This window comes from Stegodyphus dumicola, chromosome 10 (assembly GCF_044657685.1).
Source record: "Stegodyphus dumicola isolate Sdum_Otavi_A_Nest chromosome 10, ASM4465768v1".
NCBI classification, from domain to species: domain Eukaryota; kingdom Metazoa; phylum Arthropoda; class Arachnida; order Araneae; family Eresidae; genus Stegodyphus; species Stegodyphus dumicola.
The window spans coordinates 19,671,085-19,692,003 of NC_140777.1; the positions used below are offsets into that span (position 1 = coordinate 19,671,085).

General features: G+C 30.8%; 1 protein-coding gene across 1 annotated transcript in view; it reads left to right on the plus strand.

The window, feature by feature from the left end:
- Positions 1 to 20,919, plus strand: part of Invadolysin (leishmanolysin-like peptidase, invadolysin) — a 578,826-nt gene that overhangs the window by 504,140 nt on the left and 53,767 nt on the right. Inside the window, exons 5-10 of the mRNA XM_085824701.1 lie at positions 52 to 169; positions 4,874 to 5,049; positions 6,096 to 6,201; positions 10,139 to 10,233; positions 15,092 to 15,212; positions 20,042 to 20,149. Of these exons, the coding sequence (XP_085680827.1) occupies positions 52 to 169; positions 4,874 to 5,049; positions 6,096 to 6,201; positions 10,139 to 10,233; positions 15,092 to 15,212; positions 20,042 to 20,149 (724 nt within the window). The remainder of the gene's footprint in view (positions 1 to 51; positions 170 to 4,873; positions 5,050 to 6,095; positions 6,202 to 10,138; positions 10,234 to 15,091; positions 15,213 to 20,041; positions 20,150 to 20,919) is intronic.

Consider the following 20,919-nt stretch of genomic DNA (forward strand, 5'->3'; position numbering starts at 1 on the left):
TATTTTTTCTTCCATCTCTAGAAATATAATTTTTTCTTCTTTTTATTGCAGAAAATGTCCTAACAACCAAGCTTTCTTCCCTGGGGACGCGTCTCTTCAGCACTGCAAAGAGCGTTGCGAAAATGTCACCACTTGCGGCGAAGTTATTGTTCCCGAGGAACATTTAGAAGTAATTCTGTATTTCATTCTTTTGAGTTATTCTTTCAATGTCTCATATATTTAAATTTGCCAACCGCCCGCTTTTGGAAAGGATAATCTTTGAATCCGTTTTCCTGTCCTTGTACATTTTCTAGTTCAGGAACAGATGCCAAATTAGTGGCGTAACTAGAGAGTGACGGAGGGGCAGTCTGCCTTTTGAATTTTTGCAGTTTATCAGTAATGCTATCTGCAAAGTTTATGTAAACAAAGTAAAGCAGAATAAATTAAATACAGTCTCCAGAACTAAGTTCAAATATTGTACCGTAATGCTACTATAAACGTTTCTTACAACTGGCTTAAGTGTTGCAACGTGAGAGAAGAATTTTCTAAACAAAATTCATTTCAGAAGCTTTATTATTATTATTATTTCCAATGGCTAGGTAAAAAGTTGCAAGGAACTAAAATCTTATAAAAAAAAGTTTACAAACAATAGAACAAAGAGCCAAAAGACCGAAGTCATTGCCTAAAGAGTGTTTTTGCCTGCCAGTATCTCGACTCTTCTGTAAGACCACGAACAGCTCCACGTCGAAGCAAGTGGCCCTGTCCATTTCTTCTCCAGAATCACAAAGTCCTGACTGAAATGTCTATGCAGTGCAGATGGGCGGTAAGACAATGATGTCCTGTAGACAGACGAAAAGACGCAACTGCATTGGGAATTGCCGCAATTGCGTGTTGGACTGTCGAAAATAAGCGAAGGACTTACCATTCTCCAACTTTTTAAGGCTGTACGAGTCTGAAGATCTCGTAAGATATTAGATGTAAATAATTAAAAAAAAACAGTTTAATCCTCCAATAAGAAATGTTAGGATGTTGTAGCTGTATTAGGATGTTGCAGTAAATTGTCACCTCTTTAACAAGGAAGTCCGCTCTTTGATATCTCAAGAATCAGATACTGCCAAAGGCCACAATGGCCGGGCACCCACTGGTGAACGATTTATTTCTCTTTTAAAGTGAGAGTTCTCAGGAATTCTTGACATTGCACAATTTCAGGTGTTGATGGCTGTTCAACAGAGCTAATTGACTGAATGGCTGCGTGAGAATCGAAAAAAAAAAAAAAAAGACTGCCTTTGCAAACTTGTCATATATAGCTGATAATTGCTTCAGGGCTATACATATGGCTACTACTTCACCATCAAAAGAGGCACCAATGTATTCTGTAGGGACGTAAAAAGAAAGAAAGGTTAGAAAACACATCAGCTTTAAAATGACAGGCAAACTGAGAACCATCAGTGAAAATGTGCAGCAATTGAAGTAAGAATTGCAGGGTTTTTTTTTATTTATTTATTTAAGAAATTTTTTATATTGTTTACATAATAGTAAATGGAGCGGTCAATTAGACCTCTACAATGTCACGTTTTGCAAACAAAATAGTAATAATATAATTCTGAAATGTTGGAATTAAAGTTTTCCCCCCCTCACAAAAATAAACGACGTTTGAATTTTTTCCCCTATGTCTCATGATGACATTTTTTTAAGTTACTTATTTGTTCATGAAGAGGGGCGGAAAATTCATGGACCATCCGAGGAGCAAACTCAGATACTGCACCCTGGCGGCAGATGTTCTAGCTAAACCACTGTCCCAAATGTCCTTTATTTTGAAACTAAATATTCTGTAACATCTCATTTCTTAAGCAGGTCATTGATTGGTCTGAATAGTTAGTTATTCAAACTGCTTCTAATTGATGGCAGTTCTATAACGATCACACCGATTCTTGAGATACAGTTATTGTTCTCGCTGCATTGCATGTCGCTATTCAGCTTAGCTGTTGAAGAACTAGAGAGGAAAAAAAAATGGTGTAGGTAATTGTCATCGTTGTGACAAACGTAAGAAATAAGCTTAAATCTTGATATAATGAGGAGTTATTTGGCTTTCACGCATTTGAAGAAATTAAAAAATATCGAATCTCAAAGGTTACTGAAAGCTAAATTATTTATTTCATTCTTCGGCAATTACTTTTTAGAATATTTTGATCGAAATTCTATAGTTGGCGTATTGCCAGTTTTAATTCTGTTAAATAATTCAATTCCAATATAAAAGAAATTTGTTGAAATTAATGAAGATTCTAAGTTAAAAGAAAAGCTGGATTTAAATAATGGAAGACCTCTTTGATGAAGTAACGCCAATTAAAAAAAATAATAAATAAATAAATAAAACTTTCGAGATCCTAAACATCAAGTAGCAATTGGCACAGTTTACGTCTATTATTGACTGGAGGAACGTATAAAAAGTTAGGTTTCATAATTTATGTAAGACTGATTTTTTTTCAAATTTAGAAATGCAACATGAATATTTGCGTCCTTTCGAATTATATTTATAATTAATATATGTCTACGACCAAAAGTTACGAAAATAAAGAACAGATAAGGACTTTCGTAGGTACACTGTATGTGTTGCTGGCAATTTATGAAAGCCGGCATCCTATATATTACTTCGGTTGCCGAAAATTGTTTGGCATTGTATGAAACGATTAACATTAAAAAAAGGTCGGAAAGAAAATTTCCGACTGCATCTTCGGGAACTACGGTGCGAGTTTCTCTTCTTGACGTCGACAAGTCAGAAACTGATTCTCACAGTATATTGGAGTTGTAATGAGTGTGACTGAGGATGGACTTGAAACTTCTAAAGGAATTTTAAAATCAATATATGCTAGTTCAGAATTAATTTTATGCTCTAAGAACTTGTTTAAAATTGAAGATATTTCTCACCTCCAATAGCCAAGAATTCAAGTATATGTATAAAACAAAGTACCAAAATATGAAATTTCTTTTACATGTCAATGCAAAAAAATTCTAGGAAAAAAGCCCACAGGAATAATACTCGCATAAAAATGCTCACAAGTATAAAGCTCATAGGATAAAAGCCCACGCAGAAATATGCCCACATAGAAAAAAGCTGACATGGAAAAATGCTCACTTAGAAATATGCTCACACGGAAAGAAGCCCACTGATAAATAATTCACATAGAAATATCTCTACATTAATGAATCAATAATTAATCGATATGAACATCGTACACCTACTTGAATTTTCTGAAGAAAAATTATTTAAATTACCAAAACATCTATGGTATATATTTCAAAAACTTTATAACTTATGTGTAGGTTCAGTTGCTACATAAGATTAACAAATGAGCCGTTTTGAATTAAAAGGAGAGGAGAAAGGAAGTAAACATGAAACAGAATTATACAGTAAAAAATTAGTATAATTTTAATCGTTAAAAACATAAAAAAATAATAAATATAAGTTACACATTTTTTAATATAAACATTTAGGAGAATAATGAATGAGAATTTAGAATGATTATTTTATTTAAATTACTTAAAGTATTTCATTTTATCATCGATTTCATCATAGTTTCTTACATGATTCACGATCACCAAATGTAAGTTTTTCTTGTTTTCTTTTTTTTACTTCAGTACATCCTGTATTTACATTAGCTAATAACAAACGTTGAGAGGCTAAATCTTTTTTCACTCCGTCAAATAAAAAGCACATACTGGGATGGCTACAATTAAATACTGAATTTAGGAAAGCCTTCGCAACAATTTGTGGTCTTAGGAGATTTTTTGAAGGCTGCTTCATAATGTTCAACTGAGAGGCACCATCAAAGTGCCTAAAAATGTTAATTTTATTTCTAAAATTTAAGATTTCTGCAGAAATTTTACAATTTTTTTGGCTCAAAACTTCAATAACTACCTTCAAACATCAATTTCTATAGATAAACATCAAAAGTATGCAAAAATAGTGTAAAGAAACAAAAATTAATTATTAGCAGTTACAGGAAAAAAATGTCGTACAGGGGCAGTGGTATAAAATATTATAGTACATGCAAAATTTTACTACAGTTTTCATGCTTTTATTTATCGCCCCTGAAAAGATTAATGTAAGCATTTGTCCATGTGAACATATTTCATGTGAGCTTTTTTCCGCGTGAGTATATTTCTAAGTGAGCATTTTTCCATGTGACCTTTTTTCTATGTTGGCATATTTCCTTGTGGGCTTTTTTCCTGTGAGCATTATTCTGTGAGCATTTTTCCTGTGGTCATTTTTCCGGTCACCCCCAAAAAAAGCTAAAATATCATTCAAGCCTACCATGTTGCAACAAATAGGGTAATTTTAATTTCTTATTCTTTTTATATGAAAATTGTGTTTTTTTATTAAAAGAGGCATAAATTTTGTTGTAAACAACTTTCATTTTTCTTTATGTATTTTGGATAAAAATATTTGAATGGCATTCTTTCTTTTTTTTTTCAAAATAAATAACATTTGTATTTTTGAGGAGTGCACATCTTTTAAATAACAGCCTACCTTATCGTGAGCTTTTTCCATACTCTGACTGAATAGTATTTGTCATTCTATGAAATTCTACTGATAATGCCTATGGAAAATATATAGTGATTCTCATATTTCATACTTTGCCTAAGAATGCTAGGCAATCTATAAAATTCCTAAATATTCTATAGAATTTTGGCGTTTCACACATTGTAGGTCAGCATATATGTTCTTCTTTTAAAATAACGTAAACGAGAAATTTGCAACTCGAGTAAACATTCTTGGTTACAAAAATAAAAATTATTTATGTTATTGCTTTCTTATTCATTATTAAAACATCTTCTTTATAGTGTTCTATGTGCCCTACTATCAATCTGTATTCTTTCACTTCTATTTTTACAGCCTTGCCGTGTATGTAATTCTGCAGGACATTTCTGCAAAATTTCTATACCTGAGGGCCCAGGAATACAGGATGCAGATTTTGTATTTTATGTGTCTGCTATGCAGACTGACCGATGTCATAAAGGCCAAACAGTTGCATATGCAGCACATTGTCAGCAAGAAGCTGCTCTAGATAGGTAAGTATAGAACTTCTTTTTGTGTACTTAATCTTATTATAAGCAGTGTCTATAATCTTATGATAAGTAGCAGTCTTATATGTTTTCACTTGTGGTATTTCACTGTGAGTGGAATTTTGTCATCAATTTTTAACCTACTTCTTGATAAGCTTTTTAATTTAAATTTTGTAAACATGCTGTTTGTAGGTGACAATGTGAGTGAAGCAATTTGTTTCAAAATTTGATTTAGATTTTTTAAATTTAATGTTTAAATGATTTTTTGCATATATCTTCGCTTAAGGAACAAACTAAGCACATCAGAATTTTACTGTTTGCATCATCCAATGGAGTGAGAAAAAATCTTTTGAATGAAACATGTATGAAAATATTAACTTAATTTCTGAATTTTGGGGAAATTCTTAAAAATTTCTCGATTTTTTAGACTATTTGACATTTATGATTTTAAAAATTCAGCATCTAAAAATGTAACGGATGTAAAGTTTTGAAATTTTCACAGGTTATGAAACAAACGTTTCACCATCTTTTAAAACAAGAATGATAATAAAAATCATTAAATGATTTTATTACAGCTATTATTCACAATTTTATATCATGAATAATAATAGCATGGGGCCCTTTAAGTAACAAAAATATATATTAATTTTTGCATTGTCAAATATGTTAACAATCTCTTTATTATTTATTTATATTATATTTATCTTTATTATTTATTTATCTGTGCAAGTTATGTTTTTATACTTACAATGAACACTGGCAAACTTAATCACCCAGTCTCTAATGTACGAATATCAATCTTCAAAATCTTTTGTATTCCCCTTTTCACTCTAGAAGTATCAAAATTTCCTTATACTTTTGACATTTCAAATCTATAATATGCTTTTTTAATTTTTTAAATCTTTAGGTCTGATTTTTCAGAATTAAATTAATAAAATGAAATTGTCTTGCATTTTTTCAGAATACAATGAAATTACTTTTTAAGAAAGTTTAAATATTAAACAAATTTCAAAAAACTACTCTTTTGTAATAATACATGTTTCTTTTTACAGGCCGATAGCTGGTCATGCAAATTTGTGTCCTAATTCCATATCTACAAAACCTCAAGATTTAGATACTCTTTTATCTACAGTAAAACATGAAATTTTACATGCATTAGTAAGTCAAAATTTATAATATTATTTTCATCGTTAATGGTTGTGGTGCCCTTGTGCATCATTCCTTCTTATTAAATGTGACTAGAAACGTAATCCAACTGAAATCTTTTCATAAACTTTACACTCATCGATAATTATTTAGAATACAACAGCATGTCACTCAACTGGAAAAATTAGGTGTAGCTAAAAAAACTAACATTGTTGCCAATTGTAATTGCCTAATTCTGCACTTGTGCTCATTTCATTTTTGATACATGTGGCCTTTTTTATTAATACAGTGTACTCTCAATTACCCATGCTAAAGGGAGCTAATACTGGATAACTGAAAAGCACAGATAATCCAATCTATCAATTTTCATTCATATTGCATGTGTTTATCTCTTAAAAAAACAGTCATTTTTTTTAGAATGTTTAAATATGTGTCAAATTTCAATATGTATTTTTCAAAGTGCTATTTTATCATCGTAATCGAATCGATTTTGGTCAGTTAAGTCCAATAGAGTTTCAACAGAAGTCGTTGCTATCTCAGGACTAATGTAATTATCAGTATCTTCTTTGCTTGTATTTTCATCATCACTGTTTGGTTCCCTTCTCATTTGAAAGAATATCCACATCAATCCAGCATCAAAAGCCAGCTCATTCGAATCCCGATCAAATCATTCCTCGATGTTTTCCTGATTGATATTTTCAAAAAATTCTACATTAAAAAATATTTTGGCATACAATTCCAGTTATTGCCAGCTTTCTTATGCGTAATAATACTAGATAGATACTCATTTTTAGCTCATTAATACTTTATTCATTTTTTAGCTCTAAAATTTTAAATCAATTTTTAAAAGAATCATAAGAAAATATGCCTGAAAATGTCCTTGAAACAAAAAAATCCCAGTTATCAATCGAAATGATGCCATCCATTATGCATACTGTGCGAGGTAATCATTGAAACTAACCTAAAGATTAACTAACCTCAATGATTTTTAGAGCATATTCAGACTTGCAGTTGTTTGTTTCTGATACACTCTTGCGCAAAGCATTGAGTGTGCTTGCATGGGGACTGCTATGCACAGATAACCTGCAAACCAAATAATTAACACTTGAATAATCAAGAGTGCATTATATTTTCAATGCTGTGAGATAAATTATTTTGTTATATTTCTGTACCTATTTTTTGGTGACATTTTGATAAAAACTGTAATAACCAAATACTTTTGGCAAAGAAAATACAAGAGCAGATGCAATGCATAGCGATTATTTTGAATGAGTATCTTGCATTTCTCACACCCAGTTTACAATCCAGTTTTCAATCATTAGCTGAACATTTTATGCAGTGAAAGATAATTTGTAAATCAGTATAGCAAAATGTGTTTTAACATCAGCCTATCATTCTTGCCGCTACGATAGCACTAATTAATTCTAAACGATGTACTGCCAGTTTTTTTGTGGAAAGATATAGGACCAAATAGATTGATCCAGAATCTTGGCCCCTCAAATAAGTAATGTTCCATATCTTTTAAGATAGCTCAATTTCAAGTTGATTTCAAGTTCCCAAATATTTTGCAGTAAAATTTTAATTTGGGTTCACCAGATGTCAAACGTAAAATTCCTGAACACTGATATTTCATCCCGGGTTCAGATTCTGGGTAATGGGCTAGCTGCATGGGCATTTTAGTGGTTTTCTCCTGCCTAGCATATATACGATCCAGTTTCCCTTAGAAAGTTCTCTACGAAGGCAACCCTCCCTCTAGACAGTTAGTCTTTGCATGTTTTGCCATAACCAAACAAACACATTTTTTTAATAACTAAAGACAGGTAGTCCTTGCATGTTTTGCCATAAACAAACACAATTTTTTTAATAACTAAAGGAGAAAGGAATCCAGTTGAGTTATATGTCAAGATGGGTTCCCAATGAATCCTATAATTCCCTGAGGCTAAACTTAGCATTTGATACCTCAGTTTAATGTGCCTTTCAAAGATGGAACAGAATAATATACACAGAAAGGATGGCTAGAGTAATCACAATCTGATACTTGTGATTACAAGATGCTCATTATAAGAGTTACTCATTACAATGACTATTGTTAGCAACAAATGCATCAAAAAGACCTTAATTCCTGACATCATATTAAATCTACTCTAATTCTAGTAACCACTTGTTATAATGTTCTTTTTCTTTAGAATGTAAGGGGTTGCTGTAACGAACCTCGATTGTATAAAGGCTGAGTTTGAAAACTATGTATGAATGGAACATGCAAGCATGAAATTTAACTGAAATACGTTTTCAAGTTTGATAAATTAGAACATTCAGTTACAGCACTTTGAAAGCAAACTTTTAGTTTGTGTTATTACCAGTATTCTTATACATTTAACACTAATTTAATTTTATATTAGTAATAATCAATTAAGTTAGTACATTAGTACAAAAAATTATATTTGCTTTTAATGTTTTAATGATATTATAATTTGGATAATCTTTATTTTATTAATAAAATTAAATAAATATTGATACTCACTTTAATGAAATGGATGTGCCTACCAGTTATTGCATAGCTGGTCTATGCTTAGGTATGCTGGTAAGAAGCAGCATAGTCATGGTACTTTAAATCTTTTTGTTGTTGTTGTTGCTGCTAAGGTCAGACTGGGGATTCTGTAAATAGGGTATCCATTAATAAATTTCATGAAATATCAGTTTTGAGGGAAAATGTGATAATTTTGAACTATTAATTTTATTTTAGGCCTGGTGGCGCAACGGCCAGCGCACCGCGCAGCAGCGTCACAGGTCCGGGGTTCGATTCCCGGGCTGGGCAAGGTCGACTCAGCCTTTCATCCTTTGATTTCCATCACTTGGGTCGATAAAATGAGTACCAAGTTCACTTGGGAACTGAACACTGGGGTCATGCGACAAGCTGACCACTTGTTCAGGGCATATGCTTATGCAACCCAAGGCCCACGGTCAAGAAAGCTGATTTCAGGCACTGCAGGCCTTGGCCGATTAGGGCTGTTACACCACTGAGTTTAGTTTTAGTTTTTTAATTTAATTTAATTTAATTGTGTATGTGTGTGTGTTTGGTGAAATCTATAAGGACACCAAGGATAGGATTTAAGAACCACAAATTGAGAATACTGCTTTAGATGGTTTTGATTATTATTTTAATTGAACAGACACTGAAAATGACTATATAAGCAAGTCAACAGATGTTGGCCAGGGAAAATGATGCACCAGAACAAGAAACAGATAACAGTTTTATCATATTCTATTCAGTATTAGAAAAAGGAAAAATTAATTTTTCCTCTGAAAGATACGTATTTGATTCTTTTGATGGTAGGTATCCAATAAATTTTAATTTCAAATTCAGAGTACTCAGATCTAGCAGAAGTAAATTACTAACATAGTAGCTGCAGAAATTTTTCAAGACGCAAAGAACATGCACGTTAAATTTTAATGTAACCGATCAATTTAATATACACACTTTTGCAAAACAATCTTGTGCACGAATATCAGTAAAGGTGATTTTTGTTGATTTGTTGTTATGCAATTACCTCTAGCAAAAGACTTCCTGCAGTGTTACAAATTTACAAATGGTTTGCCATCTACATTTTCTTTTCAGATATCCAGAAACTTTCATGAAACAAAAATTCCATTTATTCATATATATTATGTTTTCAACTGTTACTTAAATGCTGTTGCTCATGAAATGAAAATTCTGTTCATTTATATATATATAATCTGTTACTTTAATTTTAAAGGAACAAAAATTAACTATTATATTAACTTCATTGTTATTTTTTATTCATCCTTATTTATGTTATTTTTTATTCTTAAATGTGTGTATTTGTTACAAACATGTCATAATATATATTCTAAAATTGATGCTTTGCTTTTATATGATGTTAATGAAACTATGCAATATATCAAATGTACATTGCAAATTTTTTTCCAGGGTTTTTCAGTTAGTTTATATGCATATTTTAGAGATGAATATGGAAATCCTTTAACTCCCAGGGGAAGAAATGGGAAGCCAATGGTAAACAAAGTGTAAGGATATTTTATTATAATATCTGTGCATTTTGTGATAAAAATATATTTTATTTGTCATAAAGGTATTGTTCTAAATTAAAACCTTTTCTTTTTTACCTAAACCTGTGTTATTAGTCTGAAACCTCATCCTTTTGTGTCCGTATGACATTTTAAATATCGCTATCAAATGTTATAGCTATGTATTTTGTTTAAAGAAATACTATAGCAAATATAAAAAAAGAGCTCAAATAAAATAAATAAATATGGCAGCACAAATAAAAGGATGTTGAGACCTAATATTATCGCTATGTATTATTTTTAAAAGAGTATAACAATTATATAAAAAAAATGTATGGGAGGGAACATTCGGAATTTTGTTGAGAATTCTAAGGATAACTGATATAAATTATTTTTATCTGCTAGTTGCCAGTTTATTGCCATCTGGTGAACTGTAAGATATGTAATTTTTTTATTAACAAACTAAACGATTTTAAAGCATAAATATAGTTCTTTATCTCTTTTATTAATTAACAGCTGGACCTGTGAAATGACACTAGCTGGATTTATTAAAAGCACTGTATCTATTTTTTTCTTCTTTTTTATAGTAATTGTTTTATGTGTCTGGCTGCGCCATTGTCTAGTTATTTGAAAAGTGAAACAGGTAACAAAAGTGAGGCTTGAGATTAATAGCCTTCTGGGCTAAAAATATATGCCAACACTTAAGACTGTACTGAACATTCTAAAGATATGACACTTTTTTAATTTTTAAGATTTTGCTGTGTAAGGTGTGTGATGTAATGTGAAGAGAATAATGAATTTTTTTTTCCCTTATATAAGATTTCACATTGCTGAATTTATTTTTTACTGTCATTGACCAGTTTTAAAGTAACCAAAGAATAAATGTATTTTTTCCAGAAAATTTCTTTTAGAATGTAAGTTGTTTTTTATGCAGAACAACTATACAATACAAGATGTATATTATATAGTACACCAGTTTCATAAGCAGTATTTTGCAGTATAACTGTACAATTGAACTGGAATCCTTTAGCAGAGTGCTTTCAAACGTTTTTTAAGTGAGGACAAGCTAAGCTTAAATCTGCATTCAGAACATATAGGGAGAGCTGTAGCTAGAACTTTTAGTGCATGCGGACAACAGAACATTTTGCACTCCTGTTTGCCAAGAATGGAAAAGATTTCAATATAAAATTTCGTTGCATCAGTTTGGCATCCTCTGGATGCTGTGCCCAATGTCCCTTAACTACACAACATCATATAAGTCAATTTTGATGTATTATAATAATCCTAATTCTGAGATTGGCCCACACATCAAGTTTATTTTGATCCTTTGTTTTTATGTGAGTTAGTAATGAAAACCCTTTCTTACACACATATGTAAAAGCAAACTGAATTATAATTTTTAAAGAACCATTCTACAATTCACTATATTCTGTTTTCACCAATAATAAGGTCCAGAAATGAACCTATCTTGCCTCAGGAATTTCATTTTAAATCATTAGAGAGTTCAACTGCCTGTTCTCTTTCATTTGGTGACAGTGTTATTTTCAAAATCACAATGGAAGCAATTACGAACGCATGAAAATTCATTATATTTACCATTTGAAAATTTCAAATATTGATCTCTGAGTTTCGAGATGTGAACGTATGTCATTCATAATTCTTTTGCAATAATGGTATAATTACCTACTAAAATAGATTCTTAGTTTAAAATGGTGAACAATTTCCCTGTTTTACACAACTTACTTACAAACCAAGTTTCTTCTCAAATCCTTTTTATTTCTTTATTCTGCTTTAGCAACAGTCAGGGAATCACCTTGCAGAAGAGGTTTAGCCCATTTAGTTTTGATACATCTGAAAGATACGCCATTGTACTTGGCCATATGTTATTGGCAAGAAATTATGTAAAATCTTGTTAATTTCTTTTACAAATAATAAAACATTATTGCAAATCAAGGAGGACCACAAGGGTAAGCTTTGAGGACCACTTGTAGACCACCACAGACCACAGTCTGAGAAAAGCTGCTTTAACAAAAACAACTTGTTCACAGAACTGTTAAACTCAATATGCTAAAGTATCACAACTTATCCTTGAATTAGAATGTATGTGTAACTGGGGAAAAAAAGTATTGTTGTTCATCATCATGGCACACCCATTTTCTTTACAAGTGATACATGCAAATTCATAATATTTGTCATAATTTTATTATACTTCTTTTGTAAAATAATTTATTATATGTTAATTAACTACAGTTTCATACAATTTTTGAATTATTATAGTGGGTAATTTGAGTCTTTGTTTCTATTGAAACTTTTATATGTATAAGTGCGAGTTATATATTGACAAGACAAGTTATGCCATAGAAATATAGCACACTCAGTTTAGAATTAAAAAAAAAAAAAAAAAAAAAGGTTTAAAAAAATTTTCCATCAATATCAAAATTTTTGTGATTTTACATTCTCAATCTCACTATCAGGTATGTATGTATATTCTTCAGTATATTGGCCACATGAATCTCTTAATACAGAATTAAAAAAAATAATCAGTTATTTGGATCAGAATCAAAAACATCATTCTATTTGTAACCATTCAGAAAGAGAAGATTTTCAGAAAAATTTATTTACAGTAGGTGCTGCTGAATGTGATCACAGTTAGTGTTATCATTCCAATATTGTTACTGATTTGTCAAAATCCCACTCGTTTGTGTAGAAAAAATGGAAAATACACCACATTACATGATCAGCAATTTGGTTAATATGACCAAACTGTTACAGAATAAATTTCCTGAAACATCTATAACAAAATAAGGTTTAATTTAGTTACACTGCCATGTTCTCTTCCAGTGAAAGATACCATCTAAATATTAGGGATACAGCATCAATCAAATAATTTCTGGAAACATTATGAATAGTTCATCAGCATTGATTAAAATGCTGTAAAAAAACTTATTTATATATTTCTGAATGTTTTTATATTAAATTAATTAAACTCCATTGCTGTTTTATTCTCACTTTAATATTATCATGTTATTAATGTTATCAAAATAGCCGTGGACAAACGTGATTACATTAAGTAACGCCTGCTCTACTGAGATTAAGTGCATGCTATTTTATAAAGAACTTGCATATAAATCTGAGGCCTTTTATGTTTTTGCTTTTCAGAAATTATGTAGTAATATTTTATTCCAGAAATTACTTTAGTTTGGATTAATAATAAGCTGGTGAAGCTTAATTAAGTACATATATGTGAAAATTAAAGGACTATTAAAACTTTTCCTGTAAAGCCAACATTTGTTCAAAGTAGAAACCTGGAAATATTTTAATGACAGAATTGTAGGAAGTATGTTATCAGCTATGATGATTTTTATTTATTTTTTATTTTATTTTATCTATTTATTTATTTTTTCAGCTCACCAAACTTTTATAATTTGCTCACATGTTGCATGCATGTAAAAATCTTGTTTTAAAATTTCTGTCTTGAAAGAGGGGGGGGGAGAAGTTATCTTCTCTCTCACTTTGTATAATCGTATATGTACATGTTATCATATTATTTTTTATTATGCAGAAGGCTTGTTTTCAAATGCTTTTTATTTATTTAATGCTTTTCAAATGCTTTGTTTTGTTTCCAAATTTTCAAGTCATTTCTGTTTTTTAGTTCCAAACAAACAATATAATGGTTTTATATTTAATTATTTTCCCACTTTCTTAAAGAGCATTTTATTTTTTAATGATTATGGCTGATTTTATGTGACTCTCAAAAATAATTTATTAGGTGTCTGCCGAAAACATCGCGGATGGAAGCGTCGTGGAAAAAACAATGTAAGGCGAAAAGGTCGTGGTACAAAATATCATCGTCGAAAATAAAGCGGTTCAAAAAAATTTCGCAGTTTAAAAACATCGTCGTCGAAAATATCATGGTAAAAAATAAAGTACCTACAAATCATCGCATGACGATAACATCGTACACTTTAAATGCTGTAAAATGCATTTTCGCATAATGATTTGAAAGCACAAGAAGGAAAGAGGGATATTTTTACTTTTATATTTCATATTTTTGAAATAACTAATTAACTTTTACTGAAAAAGTAAGAAGGAAACTTAAGCATTTAAAAATTGAAAATTAATGCAACTTACAGCACTTAATAGAATTTTAAATTTACATAGTTAATTTACAAAGGTTATTAATAAATTGATCTTTTTATAAAGCTTTATTCATAATTTTTCATGAAAAATACAGCCAAAAAATATTTAGAAAAAGGAAGATAAATAACTGCATGAGGTTACCTTTATAAAAATTGTTTAGTTAATTATCAAACTACTTTCTTTCACTTTTGTTAATCTCACACTGTTTTGGTGAAAATTATGTCTTGTTTTGTTTCCGTTTGCTCTTAAAATGACATTAGCATTTCTTGCGCTTCCAAATCTTTATGCGAATATGCATTTACAGCTTTTAAAACTTGAAAAACGCATGTGTGCGATATTATCCTCATGCGATGATTTGTAGGTGCTTTATTTTTTACCACGATATTTCCGACGATGATGTTTTTAAACCACTTTATTTTCGTCAACAATATTTTGTACCACAATGTTTGAGAACTGCGATGTTATCTCTTTCCTTTCTTTTCTCCCACGATGTTTTGTACCATGACATTTTCGCGTTGTGTTGTTTTCTTTGCGACGTTTTCGTCCGCAATGCTTTCAACTGTAACCTTTTTTTAATATTGAAATATAGAACCTTTACCAGTTTTATTTCAAGATGTTTTTAATTAAAAATAATAATTATTATATTATGTGATAGAAATCTTTATTAATTAACTTTCTGTTTCAATTTCTGATAATTGACATGAAAATTAATTTATAGGATCCAAGCCCATCAATGGAGTGAACGAGTCATTCGAGAAGTGGAGAGACGAGACTGGAAAGTACGAGGAAAAAATGTGTTAAAGAAAACTGTCAAAATTGTTGTAACTCCTAATGTGCAGGTAAATATTGTTGTGAGCTGTGGGATCACTGATGTTTCTTTAAATAATAAGTCCAGAAAACCAGGAAGAAATGAAAAGTTTATTAAGAAATAGACACAATAAATAGTACACACAGCACAATAATGGCTGGAAATAACTTAAGAAGAACATGTGATTTTCGGTGTTTTTTCCTTAAATCACTGATAAGGTAAATCCTAACTCGCTGTTCATATAACCACTGATAAGGTAAATCCTGATCCACTGATAAGGTAAAGTCTCCCAGCAGAGTTCTCAACTGAACTCCACAGCTCTTTGACCCATATATATATACTCTGTAGCATTGGCTCTGGAAACTTCTGGAATGATGATGGGTCATAGAGCTATGAAAATGTGTTTTCTCGAATCTTCAAGAAAGTTGCTGAGAAATTGCCAAATGTCACCATCTTATCGATGAAAATTATCCCCAAGGTCCCATAGGTATGGAATTTCATCTATATCAAGTTCCAGTGGTGCTATTATACAATTCCAATGCCATTGTGCTAAAAAAATTAAACAATCTATAATTCTCTGCAACAAATAAACCCTTAAATACAAGATATGTGGCTACGAATTAGATTAAATACAAAATAAACCATAAATTTACCACTCTAGAAATAATAAATAAAGGAAATAAATAAATGAAACAATACAAAATACTAGAACAATGCAGAAAATAAAAAATACAATCCAAAAAAGATTAAAATATTTGTAAGTAGTATTTACAACAATATGAAGTAAACATGTAGTTTTTCAAAAGCATATTGAAGCACTTAAAGTATTGTTTAAACTTATTAATGGAAAAATAAAAAGTTTAAACTGAAGCAAATTTATGGGATTCCACACAATAAGAAGTTCCCGGATTTTGAATTTTTTTTTAAATTTTAACCTACCAAATGTCTTAAATTTAGGGGCCGAAAAAAGTTCAATAGAGGTATCCCAACTTTGTAGATATGCCACCGAGTTTATACAGACTATATAAAATTTGCACAAAGCATTAAACTGTAAAGTAAGTAAATAAAAGTATTATTTCAGAACTGCATGAAAGATGTACTACAGTCAATCTTGGTATTAGTCAGTACTTGATTAATTGGTCCAGCCTTAATTCTGTTGTTTGAGTATCTATTTTGTATTGTTATGATACATTTTTCTTTTTTTGCCCATTGATGGGCACTTAGCCGACTTAGGTTTGGCCACTACTAAGGTTGGAAGTGGTGGCCAGTTTATTGTAGAAGCACCTAATAGGTGGGCCATCATTACCTCCTATGAAGGGACAGATAATTACAACCATGCCTTCTCTGGAATTTGAGCCTGTGCCCTTCAGTATGCTAGTAGGCTCCCTTAACCACTATATTATCTGGGTGACTTTGTCATGATACATTAATTTAATAAGTTTTCTTCCATTTCTAAACAATATTTTATCTAATCAAAATATTAGAATGAGTGCATGTAATATTTTATATGAAGGGTGTTTGAAAAAGATTATCTGATTAAAAATCATTTGGGCATAGTAAACTGGTTTAAAACATAAATCAAATAAGGTATTTATTTCATATAGGGACAATTCTAACCTTGTGATAACCCTTTAGTTACAATATACATATATTAAAATTTTTATACAGCCTTGGAGGAAACCATTCTTAATAAGGCAAATATTTTTAGTCAAATAAAAAATACATATGTATCCTGGTAGGATTGAGATAGCATTAATTAAAATTTTGGAGGCATTATATGCAAATGTTGTTAAAGCCAGCTGTTTATTTTGTTCTGTGTGCTTCTAAAAGATACTTCTAACATTGGGAAAATATTTGTATTTTGTGCATAGGGTTCAAATTTCCAATTGTAGAAAATTCCAGTATTCAAAATTTTTTCTCTAGCAAAGTGATATTTACACAGCTCCCAAAAGGCTTAACTTCCTGCCCATTATTTTTTCCATTATGGAGAAGTGTTAAGTGTCATAAAGTTTTGACACTTCACAGAGATAATTTTATATGTTGATGATCTTTTTTCTCTCTTCCAGAAAAGATCTTTTTCTGGATAAGGCATGACTTGCAAGTAGAACATTCTTTGTAAAAGAATAGGTGTAAAAATTTGAATTTTTTATATATATTTATTAAATAATATCACATATTTAAAATTTTTGTAGTTAAAAAACTTACTGCAAGTAAGTCATCAACATTATATTTAGAATCATAAAAAATATGGGCCTAATTTTAAACAGTTTTATAATAGACACTGCTTAATGTGATCATCGTTAGTGTCATCATTCAGACATTGTTAGTGAACTGAAGTCTTGCCCATTTGTATAAAAAAACATGGAAAATACATCACTTAATTTGATCACTTTTTAAACTAAAGTTGCCAAATAAAAGATACATTTTCCAAATAAGATCAAAATAGATTATAAAATTCATCAAGTGACAGACAGATGCAACCAGATAAAGGATTATGTTGCCAAATAGCTTGTTTTTGATTTCAGTCAACCATTAAAAGTAGGCAAAAAGGCAACGTTAGTTTGACGTAGATTTTTGAAAGCAATCAGATGTATGTCTTTCTTCTTCTGGAGCTCCCCCTTCCCTGAAAAAAAAAATACTTCAGAATTATTTTCCTGCCAAAAAAATCTATGGCATTCTGTCTTTAATTCAGACCTTTTTTAAAAATAATCTATGGCATCTATGTTCCCTTAACAAAAAAATCTTTTGACGATGTGTCTTCTGCAGTGCAGAATTCCCCCCCCTTAAAAAAAACTATGACATTGTGTCTTGCTACAATAATCATTTATAACAAACTAAGATGGGTTTTTTCCCCCCTGAATTTAAAATTTTACCTTGGCATGGTCTCTTCCAGGGAATACAGTCAAAAGTCGTTAATCCGGACTCGTCGGGACTTCGGCGATTCCGGATTATCGATTTTTCCGGATTATAGATCATCAGTTTAAATCTCGTAAGATGGCATGCAGAAATTCTAAAATTAAAAATATGAAACCGTAATTTATGAAATAAAGAACAATTTTGATCTAAAGGGTATCAAAAGTTGCAAAAAGAAAAAGCTTAATATTTATATGTTTACTTTATTAAACATTTCTTTCAATGTAAGTTGTTTAAGTTTTGCTTCGTTTCATGTGATAATACTTTCTCTTTAATTCTATTAAACAGACATAATTTCTTGTTCAGTTAAAAAGTTCCGCTGTTCAAGTCCTATAATTGCTGTGTCGAGAACACCGACTAATTTGTCAATCGAAATTTTTTCGCTTTCAATAACCTCTGTCACTTTCTTCGCTATCGAAAGTGAATTATAATGACGAGGAACTTGTTTTAAATCATATCAAAGACGGAGCATATCGAGATGAAATACTACATTTGGTAAGGAATTATAAGCCAAATAAAATAAAAACATTTGCGCTGAAGATAAGGATAGTGTTGACAGATCAACTTCCAATTCATTACGCGCCCGCCGCGGCGATCCCCCCGCCGAGCAGCGTGAAATTGATAAACAGATTTCGGATTTCAAAACATACTTTCGCTTTAGATCCTTTACACATTAACAAATATATATCGGAAATTCTATTTGATATAATCGAAAGTTTAAGCTTACTTTTATAAAATTGCTCTTACAGTATGCAAAAAATAATAAGCCGGATCCAATTCGAAAATTAAGGAACCACGCAATCATCAACATTAACTGAAATAGATAATTAGATAATTTTACCTTATACGTCCATTATACATAAAACGCGCACGCGAAAACGTATTCTGCACTTGCGCACACTCATATGCGCAGTCGTAAAAGGTCTTACGCGCACGCGTAAACGCCTATGCGCATGTGTCAACGCGGCGCATGCGCAGAAAGTTTTAAGTTTTGAGGTCCAGATTATAGATCATTCCGAATTATGGGTGTCCGAATTAACGACTTTTGACTGTATTAAGATTAGGGTACAGTATCAGTCAAGTAATTTACAGAAATGTTATGAACAGTTGAAGGATAAACTACATTAGACATTATGAACAGTTTTAAAAAAATTTTGCATTTTCCTAATTAAATTTCTGTGAAATTATTTATTTAAATGTTTCTTATACTATAATTCCATTGCTGTTTTAAAGATTTTTTTTCATCATTTTATGTTATTAAAACAGCCATGAACAAACATGATCACATTAAGCAGCACCTAACGTAACAGCTTTGTTGCATGCTAGCAGTTAAAATACACAGCGAGCCAAAAGGCCTGTCCAGTGATTTCGTGGTAAGGAAAAAGGAGTGAAAGATCTCTGGATTCACACCTTGGCCATTCTCCCTCAGAATCTGGATGAAACTGGGGAAAAGCTGTACTGTCATGTGCAATGTCCAAAATCTGTGGCCATATCATAGGGAATCCTGTGCATCTCCACAATAAAATTCATGGACTTAATTCTGATTTTACTATCAGACAAGCAAGATTAACAAGTCATACCATAAAGAAAGCTTCTGTGCATGCCCAAGGTTTACCTCATCCATCCCCATAGTCAAAACTTGGACATTTCCTATTTATTTTGGTATAAAAGCTGAGAACATTGATTTAATATAAAGCACCACAATGTAATGATTTAAAATCAGTTGTGTGTACATTAAATAACATTGTGTGTAAACATGTTGCCCCTCTATAACTTCCAGTATATTCTGTGAAGATTTTCTGCACAATATTAGGGTAAATCTGCAGCCAAAGACAACAGTATGCCAGCATTGAAATAAAATAAATAACTATTTATATTTTCACACCTCTTTTAATGTTTTATTTTGTTCTGAATTTGAGTTATTTTTAAATTGGTTGTCCATTACAGAAAGAAGTTCGAAAGCACTTTAACTGTTCGTACTTGGAAGGAGCTGAACTAGAGGACCAAGGTGAAGATGGGACTGTTCTCACTCACTGGGAGAAAAGACTGTTTGAGGTAAAATTAATTGGGAATATATATCATTGTGTTAGATATTATGCCAATATGCTAAGTTCAAATATTTCATGTACCTGCGCAAAGGTTTATTTTGGAAGTCCTTTGAATGGGTAAAATATTAACAAAAACAATGTGAATGTGTGAAATAATATTAATAACAATAATTTACAAATATTAATAATAACAATGTTTAGCTCAATATCTTTCCAAATTATATAAAATAATTTACACATGTCTATATATGAATACTTGCAGTCATTTTACTTGCACTTTTATGAATCTAATTTCAGTAAATGCATTAATTACATCCTCTAATTAGATCTTGGTCACTATGTTTGTGCTATAGTTTTTCCCTCTTAGTTGGTACTTATTTTTTCTGTATTTTTTCTTGTTTAATTTATAAACACATAAAAAATAATCTAAATTTTAAATAAATGCATGTGAATTTTTCATGTTTTATAAAGGAAGGGGGGCACAATCATCTAACAATGGTGAAAGGGGTGCATGGGAGCAAAAACGTTTACAAACTACTGTATTATGAGCTCAAATATACATTTCACAGTATTCTTCTTCCTTATTTCCTTTCAATATTTTTATTATAAACTTTTGCCAGTAATAACAATCTCCTATTTTAAATTAAGTAACTTAATAAGATTGTTTGCTTTTATATTGGTAGCACAAGAAATGGGTAGCAAAATATAATGTCAAAATAAAAGAAACATGGTACTAAAGGTAGCAACTAACCGTAAATATTAATGCATCTATTCATG